Raw genomic sequence first — 17,397 nt, forward strand, 5'->3', positions numbered from 1 at the left:
GAGGGTGGGAGGGTGTTCAGATTACTATGTAGCACTCTAGAAATCTTGAAGACAAAAATTTCTAGGCCACCTTAGATAGTCATAAAGGCAAGTTATAATTTGCTATAAAAACTGAAGTTCTTTAAAACACATGAGGGACTTCCCTGGTGGTCCAGGTGGTAAGACTCCACACTCCCAATGCAGGAGGCCGGGGTTTGATCCCTGGTTGGGGAACTAGATCCCACATGCATGCAGCAACTAAGAGCCCGCATGCCGCAACTAAAGATTCTGCATGCTGCAACTAAGACCCAGTGCAGTCAAAATAAATAAACACACATTTTAATAAATAAATAAATAAATAAATAAATACAAACACAGGAAGAAAAGTGAATTTGTCACAATACTATTATGAACCTTCCTCCACAGAAGGTGCACAGAATTTGTCAATTCTTTTATAACAGGCCCGGACCCCCGGAAAACAGCATTATCAACTATGGGGATAATTACAAGATGAATTCAAAGATTTCTATCTTATTCCACTGAGTGAACTTGTACTCTCTTGTAGACAAGAGATAATACGGCTAATAAAAAGCTGACAGTATAAGTTCATAAAGCAAGGCTTCTTTACCTGTAATATTTGGGGTCATCTCTATCATCATCATAATCTTCTAAGAATTCTTTTAGTCGTTTAGCTTCTTTTGCCTTTGAGGAAATGAAGGACAAAGTGTGCAAAATTAACATAGAAGTAATTTAGATTACTCCCTCGCCCTTTCGTGGGAACAGATTTTTCTTATCCATACCACTTGAACTCTTTCATTCTCATAAACTTCATATATTAAATGTAAGTAACATTAGATTTTTAAAATCTTTTACTCTTAAAAGCAAGTCAGATTTAGGGCTTATCCATGAAATGAAAGCCACATATACTGATGGTATGCTACAATAAATTTTCTCTCTGAAGATACGCTTCAAAGTACAGTAATTTTTTTCTTTCTTTTTTTTTGCGGTACGTGGGCCTCTCACTGTTGTGGCCTCTCCCCTTGCGGAGCGCAGGCTCCGGACGCACAGGCTCAGCAGCCATGGCTCACGGGCCTAGCCGCTCCGCAGCATGTGGGATCCTCCCGGACCGGGGCACGAACCCGTGTCCCCTGCATCAGCAGGCGGACTCTCAACCACTGCGCCACCAGGGAAGCCCCCAGTAATTTTTTTCTAATGAAACCTAAGCACACCAAGAAAGAAAACTGAAAGTTATCTTATTGAATCTGTTAACCGGACAAAAATATTTAACATTTCGTTTATGGGTAGATGATGGTACAAGTAGTTTTTATGAATTGCAGGATTAAAAATTTAAATCACGTTTATGCATCAATCAAAAGGTAATGCCTGCCTAACTTTGAGTACACAAACAATGAAAGTACATGAATCTCTTACTCCTATTTTTGGAATTCTAAATACAACTATTATATTTCACAGAAATTATATCTTATTATATTATATCTAATATACAGACATAAAAAATACTTTAAAATGAGTATTTATAATCTACATCTCTATCTACTATACCAACAATATTGTATACAAAGCAGATGTAGGTTTCTGACTACAGTAAAATATTAACACATTTCATCCAGTTCAAATGTTACACCTCTCTAAAGACTTCCCCAATGTAACCATCTATCCATGACCAACTCCTTCCCCCAGACAAAATTAATCACTTTCTCTGTACTCCACTCCCAAAATACTGTGAACACACCATTATCATACCTTAAACACTCACACACACAATACAGTAACCACTTCATCTCTCTGACAATACTACCCAATTGTTTAAGAGTTTGAAGCATTAGTTATTCTTGTACACCCAGTACCTAGCACAAAATCTGTCAAATGCATTCAAGTAGATTGTCAGGTAGCGATGACAATATTTACAAATACCTAAATAAAACACAGGGGACTTCCCTGGTGGGGCAATGGTTAAGAACCTGCCTGCCAATACAGGGGACACAGGTTCGAACCCTGGACTGGGAAGATGCCACATGCCACGGAGCAACTAGGCCCATGTGCCACAACTACTGAGCCTGTGCTCTAGAGCCCATGAGCCGCAACTACCGAGCCCACATGCCGCTACTACTGAAGCCCATGAGCCTAGAGCCCATGCTCTGCAACAAGAGAAGCCACCCCAATGAGAAGCCCGCGCACCACAGCGAAGAGTAGTCCCCGCTCGACAAACTAGAAAGCCCGCATGCAGCAACGAAAACCAATGCAGCCAAATACATACACACACACACACACACACACACACACACACACACACACACACACACACACACACACACACACACACACACACACACACACACACACACACACACACACACACACACACACACACACACACACACACACACGAAGGCCCATAATGTACATACTGAAATATTAACATAAGTCACCTTTCATGAGGTGACTTTTTACACTATACACTTCTGCTACTTGAACATTTTTTAATGAGCAAGTAACTGCTTTTCTAACTGGATATTTTTTAATCTCTCAAACAAAAAATAACTAATAGGAAATTTTTCTCTAGAAAAACAGGTTTCAGATTTGCTTGCAGGAAGCGGAATCACTTCTTCAAATAATTATGTCTCTTACTATATTATTCTCTATTTTCTAACCTAGGGTTTATGAAGAAATTCTAGAATGGGAGCTACAATCCAGGGAAATCAAATTATTTTAAATAACTGTAGGACCTTAGAAGACCTACCATCCGGAAAACTATACTATCTATCTAGTTGCTGCACGCACTCTTTTGGTTACTTACAAAAATTCCCTCTATGTCTCATGTTCAAAAGCTATTTGAAGAAGATTCCTAACTTCAGTAATGTTTTTGGAAGAATAATCTCCAAACTGGAGATAAAGAAACCTTTATGAACTTCTGGCAATGATAGAACATATGGAACATAATACTAAAGCAAGTACTATGATAAAATAAATTATCTTTTTGTCATTTTACTTAGGTAACAACCTTGGCCAATTGCTTTCACTGTTACAGTCGATCAAACAGTGTAAATGAAAAAATAACAACATTCATTTTTATGATTATCATATAGTTAAAAGGATAATGTAGTAACATAAGGAAAAGCTATAATTTATAAGCGCTATATACAGAAGTCAATAGTTTTGATTTCTAAAAACAGGTCTTCTCATGAGACTATTTCCTTCATCCAAATGTACTACACTAATACAGAATATCAAAGCCTCTAAAAAGCCTCTTGAAATTCAAAAATATTGCAGATTCTTAATCAAAGAAAGGTCTATAAATTCTCATTTTATACTACGACAGATTTGCCAGTATGCCAAATGGTAAATTAGTTTATAGGGAGCAAAAACGTGAAAAATAGGAGGGAAAAACATTTTGGTGTACTGAAATTGTCCCAAAGTTACTTGAAATATATAAAAATTATCTATACTGGGAGCTCATACTTTTTAACTATAAAGTCACTTCTACTTAATAAAGATTTGATCTGATTTTTATCTGAAAAATCACTTATTTTTAACCAAGAAAATTACCATTTCTCTTCTTCTTTCTTCTTCTCTTTCAGCCTCTTTCTCATACTCCCGGGTTTTCTTTCGTTCTCTGATTTCCCAATTCTTAAGGCGCTAAAAAGAGAAATTGTCAAAGCTTAAAAATGTATACAAAGGGTTCTAAAATTTTTGACTAACCTACTAAGTACCAAGATTTAAGAATAAAAGCTTTCCCTCAATTTACCTCTTGATAAGCAGCCTCTTTCTCTCGGAGCTTTCTTTCAAGTTTTCTTCGTTCATATGCATCTTCTTCATCCTCTTCTCGGTCCCGCTTCTTGTCTTTTTCTCTCTCGCGCTCCCGTTCCCTTTCTCGCTCTCTCTCTCGCTCTCGTTCTCTTTCTCGTTCCCGTTCTCTCTCTCTCTCTCTTTCCCTCTCCCGTTCCCTTTCACGATCTCTGCTCTTTTCTCTACATCAACAAAAGATTTAAAAAATCTGTCAGTCTGTGTTTTCGTTTAAACCCAAGAGAAAGTAGGACAACATATATTATGAAATGATATACAAATTCACTAGCCAGAATTTAGCATTTGGTTTCTGCAGAATTGTAAACTCCTCTATACAAGTCAGAAAGACATAGAATATAATCCTGGCCCCAAATTCTGAACTGCTTTCTAAACTCAATGTTAATGCTTATCAGCATCTCAGAAAACAAACAAAAAAACCTGGATATGAGAAATACTAAGGGCCAAAGAACATGTTACAAGATAGTCTATTTCACTAGTGATCAAGGAATAGATATCAGCAAAGGTGAGAAGCAAAGAGCATTCTGGCATGTTGCATGGGTAAACTAGAACTACAGTTGACCCTTGAACAACATGAGTTTGAATTGTGCAGGTCCACTTATACACAGAGTTTTCTCAATAGTAAATACTACAGTACCACACAATCCAAGGTAGGTCGAATCCACAATTGGTTGAATCCATGGATGAAGAACTGCAGATATGGAAAACCGTGTATACAGAGGGCCAACTATAAGTTATACTCGAATTTTTGCCTGCACAGAGGGTCGGCACCCCTAACCCCGGCATTGTTCAAGGGTCAACTGTACATCTATCAGCAATAAAAAGTTCTCAAGTATTTAATTCAGAGTGATAAAACCAAACTGCAAATTTGTGATACCATGGATGTAATTATACAAATTTATGTATATATATGATATAAAACAGTACACTGTAGTAAAAGTATAAAACCACTCATTTTAATACATGTCAAATTCTCAATAGTGGTTATTCAAGAGAATAATGGTTATTCCAGTGGAGGAAGGAAGGGAAGGATTTTAATGCCCACTAAAGATTAGTAAGAGTACTGAATTCCAGTTCCAGTAACCAGCGGACCTCCCTTCAGCTATAATCAGGTAGAATAATATCGCAACCAAGCAATGTATATTTGAAAACTAGCTTGGGAAAAGAAAAAGGTGGGATTCCTCTCTTCCCTCTGTCTACTGGCTTCCTTCTGCTCACGCCCTTCTCCACTTCCTTTGTTCACTTTCGCTCTACCTCATTCCTAAATAATTTGAGATGATATGTCATATGAATTCAGTGTAATTATGAAAAAATTTTAAATAAAACAAAACCAAACCAAAGTGAAATAAACTACTAGACGCCATAAAGAAAAAGTAAACTTAGAGCCTGGGAGGTTAAGTTGTGGCCATCCAGTGGGCTATAGGACCAAACAGACACCAGGAGCTAAAAGCAGTGGTACTAGAGCTGATTTCCCACTAGAGGGGACCTCAATCAAACAGTGACTAGAGAAAATGCCCACTGACCAAGGGAGACAACAAGGAATCATGTCTATCCAAAACACTGGGTGGACGGCTGGTGTGTGCTGGATCTGTATAAAAACTGGCTTCAGACAAAAACTAACACTAAAGTTGAAAACTGTTAATTTAACCAATATATTTTTCTTTTTTTTAGTTTATTTACTTTTGGCTGTGTTGGGTCTTCGTTGCTGTGTGCAGGCTTTCTCTAGTTGCGGTGAGTGGGGGCTACTCTTCATTGCGGTGCGCGGGCTTCTCATTGCGGTGGCTTCTCTTATTGCGGAGCATGGGCTCTAGGCACGCGGGCTTCAGTAGTTGTGGCTCACTGGCTCTAGAGTGCAGGCTCAGTAGTTGTGGTGCACGGGCTTAGTTGCTCCGCGGCATGTGGGATCTTCCCGGACCAGGGATCGAACCTGTGTCCCCTGCACTGGGAGGCAGATTCTTATACACTGCACCACCAGGGAAGCCCTTAACCAATATTTTACATGTGTGTGAGACAGCAAGCCAGGTATGCTTCGTGTCTCAGGAAGTTCTATCACCACATCCATGCAAATGGCCCAAGAGAGTACTAACCTGCAGTTCTATTAAAGCTATCAAGCACACAGTAACTTCCATAAAGCCTTACCTTGAACGACTGCGATCCTTATTCCGATCTGAACTCCTTTCTCGATCACGGTCCCGATCTCTCTCTCGATCCCGATCTCGATCTCTCTCTTTTGTCCGGTCACGATCCCTATCCCGTTCTCGTTCCCGCTCCCGTTCCTTCTCCTTTTCTCGTTCACGTTCTCTTTCCCTTTCTCGTTCCCGTTCTCGCCTTTCTCGTTCCCTTTCACGCTCCCTCTCTCTTTCTCTCCGTTCTTTCTCAATTTCCTGTCTTTCTTTTTCCTTTTTGCCTTTCTCTTCTTCCAGTTTCTAGAAACCAATAAAAGTACTTTTAGAGTTAGCTCTATAGCTCCAGTATTCAGACTTTTCCCGGCGCAAAGCCCAATACTGGGAACGACAAAAAAAAAAAAACACCAAACCACTGGTACTTTAATATTAAATACTTGTGGTTTTACTTAACAAATAAAACTGAAGCAGTCACAAGCCTAGATAGATTTCGTGCAAAACCATACACTCTAAACAGACCAGGAATCTCCAATCTTGGATGCTGGGAGATTGTGTCAAGTGTGGCTGACCACTCAATGATTATGTAATAACTAAAATGACCATGAGGAATGTGATGGTTCATAATAATTTCTAGAAATACAATCATTTGGCTAAAATGTAATTCTTCCCATTATGAATTTCTTTAAATCAGTGGGACTACTGCTGCTACTATAACCCCAGACTTCCCATTACCTAACGATTATTAGTTGAGTGTTTTAAAGGGGAGGCGGAGGAAGAGTCAGGTCACTGGAATGCAACTAAATAATCTTCTGCCCTCTGGTTTGCCCACCCTCCAAAAGACAAGCTGAATTCAGCCAATATCTGCCTTATCACCTATGGAAACATTTACTCCCACCATTACAAGATGGACAGCCCACCAAATACAAAAAGTTTGAAAATCACTCGCTTCAAGCAAAAAATGTACATAATCATAATATTTTTACTTAATTAGATTAATTTTTGGCTTAATGTTAAAAGCAACATATTTATGCCCATTATGCCTATAAGACAATGAAAATACATTAACAGTGATAAATCCATCCTTGGAAGGAACGATTGCGTATTAACTTACAGATGCTGTGCTAGGACATGGATCGCCAACACTGGATTAACCTTGCCTACAAGCTATGCTTCTGGGAGGAAGAGCAAGTACATGGTTCACAAATAAACCAAATAACATTCAGACCAAGTTTGTACCCTGACAAGATTACCAGTGCACCACACGGTTTCTACACAAACTCAGAAAAAAAAAAATACCCCAAACAGGAAAAACAAAACAAAAACAAAACATTTTTCCTTTGGTTCCATGTTTAGTGTCACCGAAATGAAATTTAAATGACAACAATAAAATGTGCATTTTTTTCTTTTCTCAGTCATGTAAAGCATTTAAAACAACTTTAAAAAGCAATCTTACCTGTTATACTCTCTTTCTCTTGCTCATGGATCAGAGAACTGATAGAAGATTACGAAAGAAAAGCTAATGCATGAGAAATCAATATATTCAGCTGTGGTGCCAGTCTTATATCAAAATGGAATGTAGGCAAAGCCAATACTGAATACATTGAAATTACAAAGGGAAGAGAAAAGAAATAGCAAAAAGAGGACAGAAACTGAAAACTATTTAAAGGGGTAAATTCTAATTTTTGAAACAGTACTATAATGGAATAAAAAATGTGTACTGTAAAATGAGGCTAGACTACATAAAACTTACCTCAGTGTCATACACTTATAAAGAAATTTGTTTATTTCTGAGATAATAAATACTTACAGATTATTTTAGCTGTTCCAATAATAATTTCTTTTGTAGAGTCCCTCAATTGTTTTATGCTTGCCTATTCACTACACTACTTATTTCTTAAATGTATAGTTCCACTTATGTAAATAATGATGTTTCAGAACTCATTTCAAAAGTTTTGTTCTAAGTAAATGAAAAGTGAGTGAATCTTGTCCATACTAAATGCAATTCTAAAAGATTATATCAGATTATATATGCAGTAAATAGATACACACACACACGTATATATTTTTTAAGACAAAGACTGGAGAAAGAGGAAATGAGGTGGTCTAAAAAGACATAAGAAAGTAGTGAAATAATGAAGAGGAAAGGACAGGAAAAAAAATCATAAATCTTACCTTATTCTCTCTTCAGACTCGTCCGTGCTGTAAATGGACGCCCCCTGCCACGCTGATACCCTGACAGTCTGTGGTTATTTAATAAACTCATACCAAAACATGCAAAGGTTCACTGAGCTCAATTTTTGTTACCGAAGTTTCAAATATCCCCTTTAACCATACCACCCAATAAAAAAAACTGTTTTTCTTTTTCACTTTGATTTTTATTTTTAAAACACATTTTGGAAATTCAAAACATTCTCCCCACAATGAAATACGTGTAAGGCAGTCAAAGGCCTGACAGCTTCTCAAACTCTGAAGCAATTACCTTTTGAATTAATTTTTTAAAACATGATTTCCTTATACTTTACCAATGACATGACAGGATTTAACAAATAACCAAAAGGGGGTAAACCACACACACACTGTATACCATTTTCAAGCTTGCTCAGAAAATTTTGAGTACTGAACCTAACCAAAAGCATTCCTCTAAAATGACTTCCCATGGACTAACTTTTTAACTCTCAAAATTAATCTGGGAGAACTACAGTTGTGCTTTTAGACATACTTAATTCCTGAAAATGCCCTGTGTATGTGAGCTAGGGCTCGGCATCATGATAATAATGTGTTCAGCAGCATTGATTCGATGGCATTAATTGTCAACGTGGGATTTCGAAAGCTATAAGAAAAAGTAAGATTAAATAAAAGAAAAAATGAACACTTAACATCTCACTGAGTTAAAGGTCACTCAATCTTAGGAAAGAACCAGTAACATCTTATTATCTCTAACATCAAAATACATTTCACGCAGTGTTTGCATTTCACCGTCCATAAGCATCACCTTCAACACCAGGGAACATTCACAGATGCACTGTCATTGAGAGAAGCTTTCAATAGGCAAAACTCGTGAGTGGGATTTACTATGAACAAATACCCATTTCCAAGCCAGTTACCCCTTTGCATATTTTTCTGAGGGGGCATCCATAAATATAATAAAAAACAGAAGCTCATACTTACATCCTATTCCTTGTTACTTTCCAAGCTGAGAGTTTCATCTTGCATTAGTCACCATATGATCTCTATCATAATGGTGGGGGTCAATGAATAGATTAGCTTTATGGGAATTTACAGTTCTTCCATGCATCTAAAATTTGGTAAGTCTGGTAACCACTGACCTACTTTTTAAAATCTCCCCCTCTCAAATCTATACAAATATAATCTTAAATTTTAATCTCAGCTCTAAAAGGTTTTCCTAAGATTAAGTTAAATAACTGCCCCCAGAAATACACTACAGTGTATGTTATTCTGCTGCCCCCTTGAATCTAGTTTAAATCTGACCTTGATGTTTATGTTGAAATCTAAAAATAAAACTAGCTTTTATTCATATTAAAGTGAGATGACTGCAGAGTAGTCAGTAACTGAAAAAGCTACGTACAATATGCCAAGGACTACTCTAATATGGTAATGGTCTTCTGTTTCTTTGTTTCTATCTAATTATCAATTAAACCTATATAAAAAGCATTTAAAATTATATTCTACTGTAAGGTTGATTTTTCTTTTTTTGTCTGTTTGCTTTGGACTCTGTAAAAAGTCTAGATTGGTATCAAGTGAAAAAATAAGAATACTACCTTGTGTGTGTCTCTGAATTTGCTGATCTCTCGGGATATCAGGTCTCTTTTGTCTTCTTCCATTTCTATAGCATTTATATCCTCCTAAAAGACAAGGGGGACAGGTGGGAATGCATAATGATCAATCTACATTGATACAAACAGATAGAAATTAAAGGTTAGATATTCTGTACAGGTTTTACAAAAGACAGGAGTAAATAAAAAAGTTATGTAGTAACAAATCCAACAATCTAAGTTAAATAGTAAAGAGTCAGATAAACAAGAATCACAAATCTGGCAATTAGCAGTAAACATAAGTTATTGCCAAAGCCTATAATGTAAACTAACCTTAGTGATGAGTGGATAAGGGATCAGTGGGGCCACTGGAAATCTGCGAAAAATCTGCGGAAAAATCCACAAAGATTAAAACAAACAAATGAGTTCATACTACTCTGAAAAACAATTTTCTATATGTTTATACTGTAAGCAATGCAAGATTTCTGTAACATTTTCTTGATTTCAAATTACTTGATAATAATAAAGATTTCACTCACTCTATAACCCCTCCCATGACCCACCACTTCCTCTCCCTCCAACACCCCCAACCAGTGGAATAAGGAGGGTCTCACACTAGCAGTGCTTTTTCCTTGATCCCTTCCAAGACAGAGGAAACAATCATAACAACAAAATTTACCCGTAATTCCTGCCATAGAGCAGACTTTCTTTGATTCTCTCCTCCCAACCCGTATGAAACAAATATGTCAAGTTATTTTCTCCTTTGCCATTAATGGGGGAAGAGGAAGAACAAACCCTACAGGTCTTAATTACCCTATACCTGACTGACTCTTACCAATTACCATTCCCAGTGATTGGCAGTTCACTAGACAGGTTCTTATGGCCCCATGAGGAAGAACAAGCAAAGTAATAAAAATGTATCTGGGGCTTCCCTGGTGGCGCAGTGGTTGGGAATCCACCTGCCAATCAATGCAGGGGACACGGGTTCGAGCCCTGGTCCGGGAAAATCCCACATGCCACGGAGCAACTAAGCCCCTGCACCACAACTACTGAGCCTGCACTCTAGAGCCCACGAGCCACAAGTACTGAAGCCCGTGCGCCTAGAGCCCGAGCTGCACAACAAAGAGTAGCCCCTGCTTGATGCAACTAGAGAAAGCCGCATGCAACAACAAAGACCCAATGCAGCCAAAAATAAGTAATAATTTATAAAAATAAAAATGTATCTGGCCATGAAGAAAACTGAAGATGGACTAATAAGCAATAAAATCCAAAACAGTATGAACTATAACTACCCCTTGATATTAAATCACGATATATGTTTCATAGTACTACTTTTCCAGGGCATATACAATCCATTCATATAATACACTTCCATTATTTTTAAAGAACACTCCCCATAATTTCTCTAAGTATATCCAAATTAAATGAATATAAGAAAACCAAACATTTTCTCTCAACCTGGACTCCCGACTGTTCAATTAGCTTAGGATGACAAAAGTAGGTGATGATATAATACACTGGGGAGAAGTGTTTCATCTCATGATGTTCTTTCATAGTACTCCAGTTATAAGGCCAATAGCACTACTGTCCATGGAAGGAAATGAGACATGGCTTAGAAGGAAAGGTGGCTAAAAATTTGAAAATGGGTCAAAATCCTCACTGAATGAGACCTGGTATCCCGCTTGCAGCAGACAGAAGAAAAATAATAAAGGAGTAAGGCAAAACAAGGCCAACCCCTTTGTGACAAAAGGGAAAAAAAAATCTTACTTTGTCCCTTAATATCAGTTCCTATTCATCACTCAAGTCTGGGTTTTTTTTTCCCCCTCTTACTTAATGAATCCACAAATATGCACAAGCTTCCATGTCACTGCATTTCAAACATGCGAAACAGGAACGTTGTGGTAAAAAAAAAAAATAGGAAGTTAGTTGGTAAAACATGGTCAAATTAGCCTTAACAGTATACTGTTATAAACACTAGTCATTCTACTTTCCCCTCAGAAGTTGGAAATAAGGAAAGCACAAGAGTGACAGTACAAAATGTAAACTGTAAGAATGACTCGGTTGTCAGAAATCACTAACACATACGTCCTCCTTCTTTTCCTTCTTCTTCTTCCTGGGGTGAGAGTCAGATTCTTGCGAGGGGGCATTGAGCTCGCTGGAGTATTCCCGTATTAAAACTTCAATGGCCCCTTTGATCATCTGATCTCTTCTCTTTGTTTCTTCATCTAAGGCTTCTTCGTCATCATTAGTGACAGTTTCTGGCCTGGCATTCTTAAAAAAAACAAGGCAGATTCAAGAGAGGGAAGGGGGAAATCAAACAAGAAAATCAAAATCATTCTAAAGCAAGTTAGTACACAAAACAAACATGTTTTCTCCCAAACATCTCTGCAGTCCTATTAAATGCAGATTTGGATTTATTCCTAACTTCACAAAACTAAACTTCATTTGTTTTATTGCTTTTTCCTTCGATACACTGTACTTTACGATTTTCTTTTCCTTTCTACCCTTGATAATTAACATTCTGACCCCTAACCAGCTACAGAAAGACTGAAATCACAGGGATAGCGTACTACACATCTGCAAAGCTTTCACAATTTTTCAGATTGCCTTGCTCAATACCTGCACAAACTAATGATGTTTACTGAATAACTCATTCAAAGTTGAAAACTTTATTACATGAAAAAAGCAAAATACAATTTTATGTACACTATGGTAGCCACCATTTAAAATAAACAAAAACAGCGACTTCCCTGGCGGTCCAGTGGTTAAGACTCTGCACTTCCACTGTAGGGAGCGTGGGTTTGATCCCTGATTGGGGAACTAAGATCCCACAGGCCGTGAGGCACAGCCAAAACAAAACATAAATAAATAAATATAATAAAGTGTTCAAAAAAATTTTTTAAGTAAAATAAACAAAAACATATGTAGGTTAAACAAATAAAAAACACTTGATGGCTATATACAACAAAATGCAAGCATCAGGAAGGTCAGGGGCTGAAGTGATGGCTTTTTCCCCCTCTGCTTTCTACAACGTGGGAATACCACTTATAAAGCTCATATATTTATACCCTAAAAAGGAACTGACTCTAAATACTGCACATCTTTCTCCCCATGACTTGCAAATGTAACATTATAAAAAAAAATTCATGTTGTAATACTTCTCACAAATAAGTAACTATTTGTAGGACTTTATTATCATTATTATTATTATTATATTTTTGGCCTAGCCATGCAGCTTGTGGGATCTTAGTTTCCTGACCAGGGACTGAACCTGGGCCCTCGGCAGTGAAAGCACAGTCTTAACCACTGGACCACCAGAGAATTCCCAGGACTTTATTATTATTATTATTGTTTTTTGGGGTTTTTTTGCGTTAGGCGGGCCTCTCACTGTTGTGGCCTCTCCCGTTGCGGAGCACAAGCTCCGGACGCGCAGGCTCAGCAGCCATGGCTCACGGGCCTAGCCGCTCCATGGCATGTGGGATCCTCCCGGACTGGGGCACGAACCCGTGTCCCCTGCATTGGCAGGCGGACTCTCAACCACTGCGCCACCAGGGAAGCCCGGACTTTATTATTTTTAAAAAGAAGTCGACTGTTACTTGTGTTGATGTGATAAAAAAAAAAACTACTGGTTTCCAATGTCCTACTATCCTTCTTGTTTCTGTCTGTTTTATTTTAAGGCTCCTATTTAAGGAATTAATCCAGTTCAAATGACAAAATTTAGAGCATGACCTCTAGATAATTTCATTACCCTCAACTCTTCTTAAAACCTGGAAAGGTGGGAAAGTAAGACAAAGAAGCAACAAAATAAACATAAAGATGTATGTGTACAAAAATTTTTGTAACTTAAAACTACATACACGCTTGGGTAAACATATATTGTGCAAATTTTCAGATACAAACAAGAATCCTGCTCTTCTGGACAAATGCTGGCTCTTGGTCACAATGCATGCAACTCTATTCAAGGTGAGTTTCATACCTTGTACCTCCTTCATATAACCTAGACATGATTTCATAACTGGCATTCTGAAAGCTATCTCCAATGGATACTTATTCAACAAGCATTTATTTCTTAAATTAATTTGCCCAACAAACTCTTAAGAGCCTACCCTATGCAAGATACTTTGTTAGATGGTAAAAAATTCAAAATTAAAAAAAGAAATAACTTGCCCTTAAGCATTTAACAATACAGGGTAAGAGAAGGTTATGATATAGACAACTTTCACATTAAGTCATTAAATGTGATATTAGAAAACTAACCACTCTTTACTTTCTCAAACCTGCCTCTTCATCTAATCTTCTTGTAACCAACTTTCTACTTGGCATCTGGGATAAAGAAAACATGCTTTAACCAAGGACTGTAATTAAATTGTTTACATTATTTACCAAGAATATTGTAAACTAAAATTGTGGTGATGTGTTCCTTTCTTATTCTAAATCAATAACATATCACAATAAGGTCTTTATGCAGCTTTCACTAAAATCCCTTCAGTGATACTCTGCTTCTCCAAAGGTTTTAAATGAAAGAATTAAACCACCAGTAACTTGTCACTGAAACCGTAGGTCCTGAGATACATATGGCTATTTCAACCCAAATACTCAGCTGTTGAGACCTAAATTCTTTATTATGAAAATATACCTCATGAGGGAACATCCAGTCTGTCTTTAGCATTTTCCCTACATTCTAAATTTCTTTCCATGAACCCTCTACATCTCCATGCCTTTTTTAAGCATAAGGATTGAGGTGGGGTTATAAATCCAAAGGCTTACTCAACTAAAAATACTCATAGCCCCTGAATTCCCCACCACCATCATCCTAAACCAAAACTTAGATATTAGTATAGCTGGTCTTATCTAAATTAGAAGTAAAACATTTGGAATGAACTAGTTCACACCACCTTACAAACGACTACTGCCCCTTGATCTATAGAGAAAATGTACATTTTTAGAAGGAAAGCTTATGAGCCCAAATCTCTTAACCAATTGTTAATGTAAGAAAAACAAAAGCAGCAATATATACCATGGAAGGAAAAGTTATTTTTAGTTTCGACTTAAACTCTACCTCTCGGTCCTGAACCACAGACAGTTTCCTGATTTCCAGTTTTTTCTTCCACTTCAGAAACAGAAAGCACATTCAGTAATACTGAGCAGCAAAAAGTGAAGGGTTTGGAAGTACAAGAGCATCAAAGAAATCAACTGAATATCTGAGATGTTTACATGGCCCACCTATTGGGCTCTTTTCAGGGGAATTAAAAGCTTCCATAGTAAAGCTGCTAGCTGGAGAGTTAGAAAGCAGCTCTACTAGGCTCACTCTTTGGCACTGACCTCTAGAGTTCAAAACAAGGACTTCTTTGGGAACTAAGCAAATGCAGAGTTCTTTCTCTTGAGAAAATGTAGATTCAACCAGACTAATTTCCACGCAAAGATGTGAAGATGTTCCTACCTGCAGTATCTGATCTGTCCTCAATTAAAATGTAAAGCAAGCTGCTCTTTCCAAAGATTATTTGTACTTCCACCACTTGGCAGAATTCATTCTTGAATGTGTGACTAGCAAGCACTATCTGTGACGATCAAGCAAGTATCTCTACTCCTATACCGCTACTGCTGAACAACCAGAAAGCAACAGGACATGGACTAGATCAGCGTGGCTAACCCAAATGAAATATTTTTACTAAAGGTCATAAAAGTTGCTTCTACAAATTCTTCAAAATCCAAATAAAAGCTTTTAATCAAGCTACTACTCAAGGCATATAATTCCTCTTAAAATTCTGGGTCAGGAAAAATCTCTCTTTCTAGCCAAACTCATGGTTCTTTTTGAATCGGAGAACTATACAACTAATAGTATTTTTTCTTCTGTCTGGGAATCAGGAAAATGTCTGGATAGGTAGCATACAAGTTTCTCAATGTCTCATTCTCATGTCACCTACTTTAAGTCACTATTTTCTAAATTTCTCCAATAAATTGACAATAAAAGAGAAAGAACAAGTATACTTTCACATCTTACCCTGAAAAATTATGACAAACCTGCAATCTACTCCACAATATACTTATATTTGCTTAAGCTGTTTGAAAAAAAATTTTAACTGACAGAATTGCTCAACATTTTCATTTTATCAGTATTGTTGAGTAAGATCGACACTCCAAGAAAATATACCGTTTGTCTTATGACTTCAAGTACCTCTGGGCCATGCCAAACGCACCCAGAAGTCATGTCTGTTAATTTTTTAAATTTCATTTTATCTTAAATAACCATTGTTTATATTGGAGGTGGCTTCAATTCCATTCTTGAAGAAAAATATAAACAGATTTCAATTGTGATTCCTCTTACTAATGGTGCTTACAAAATAAATCAAAGTCACACGATTTTACATTTCCTTATTTATTATGTAACTATACAGATTTACTTCATGCTCAGAGAACACCATCTGCAAATGCCACCATTTAAACCGCCTCACAAGCTAAATTTCAAGCTCAGTAAAACAATGAATCCAGGGAATTATATAAAAAACTCTGAAGACACTGAACGCATGGTTTATTTTAAAAAAGAATTCAGTTATCATAGCAAGGAAAATCTAAGAAGTCTTGCTGCAGACAGTTGGCTTTTTTAAGGTTTTACTGGTATGATAGGCAATAGTGCTGATATGAGATAAAATACAATTTCTCTGGAGTGTAAATTGTGTTATTTCCTTTTAAAGCTAGGGAAAGACAGTAAGATTACCAGGTGAGCAACATAACTGCAACTGTTATAATAAATGCTCACCCCATTCTTGTTATGAGCAAGACCTTAACCCAGGTTCTGTGGAGGTACAAGATGAAAAAACATAGTCTGTGAATTTATTGTCCTGTCTGTCTTATGATCAGAAAATGCGGGATACGGCAATGAAACAGGGTACAAGGAGCTGTGAGAGAGCGATACAAACAATACATACTATAAAGCAGACTGACGTAACAACAGTAAAATCCTGTTTTATATGAGAAGAGAGGATTTAATTCTGCCTGAGAGGAATCCAGGACTGATGTCAGCTATATCAATCAAGCAACATTTTAACTATATGGATAGAATTTCAACAGGGAGCTTGGATGAGCAACAAGGACATCAAAGCACAAAGGAGTTTGTAGGGATACATGACTGACACATGAAGGGAACTGATGGAGAAAGCTAGAAAGGTAGACTGGAGCAAGCCTTGGATGCTATGCTAAGAATATGGGCTTTACACTGTGAGAAATTCAAAACCATTAGGATGCATGAGCAGGGGGCTGACGTAATTATACTTATGTTTTAGAAATATAGGGCAGTACTGTAACAGGCAGATGAGAAGAAAACAATGTAGATAAATCCGTTAAAATACTATTAAAAATCCAAAGAAAGACAAGATTAAGTGAAAAAAAAGCTGTTTACAAAGTAATACTTCAGAACTCAATCCTCCATTTATAAAAGAAAAATAAACTCACATATTCCAGTTAAAACTATATTCACCCATACAGAGAAAAATGCCTGGAAGAATATGCAACAAAAATGTCTACAGTGCTTACTAATGATGATAGAATTATGGGTGATACTTAATGTCTTCTTTATAGGTTGCTCTATTTTTATGAATTTTTTTTACAATGTTTTTGTAAAGGAGGGAGTGGTGGAACCAAGAGACCTATTTCTACTTTGAATGACAGTGAAAAGCCTGAAGAGAGCAAGAAGGCTGTTTTGT

The 17,397-nt window shown here is 37.1% G+C and overlaps 1 protein-coding gene across 4 annotated transcripts in view; it reads right to left on the reverse strand.

The window, feature by feature from the left end:
- The window catches only part of RBM25 (RNA binding motif protein 25), a 57,639-nt gene that overhangs the window by 14,746 nt on the left and 25,496 nt on the right, over positions 1 to 17,397 (reverse strand). For all 4 annotated transcript variants that reach the window (XM_060095898.1, XM_060095896.1, XM_060095897.1 and 1 more), the window contains 7 exons: positions 11,783 to 11,968; positions 10,031 to 10,084; positions 9,704 to 9,787; positions 5,941 to 6,227; positions 3,746 to 3,968; positions 3,547 to 3,636; positions 608 to 681 (listed from right to left, as the gene is read on the reverse strand). In XM_060095898.1, coding sequence (XP_059951881.1) covers positions 608 to 681; positions 3,547 to 3,636; positions 3,746 to 3,968; positions 5,941 to 6,227; positions 9,704 to 9,787; positions 10,031 to 10,084; positions 11,783 to 11,968 — 998 coding nt within the window. The remainder of the gene's footprint in view (positions 1 to 607; positions 682 to 3,546; positions 3,637 to 3,745; positions 3,969 to 5,940; positions 6,228 to 9,703; positions 9,788 to 10,030; positions 10,085 to 11,782; positions 11,969 to 17,397) is intronic.

The sequence above is a fragment of the Mesoplodon densirostris genome, chromosome 4 (assembly GCF_025265405.1).
Source record: "Mesoplodon densirostris isolate mMesDen1 chromosome 4, mMesDen1 primary haplotype, whole genome shotgun sequence".
In the NCBI taxonomy this organism is placed as follows: Eukaryota; Metazoa; Chordata; class Mammalia; order Artiodactyla; family Ziphiidae; genus Mesoplodon; species Mesoplodon densirostris.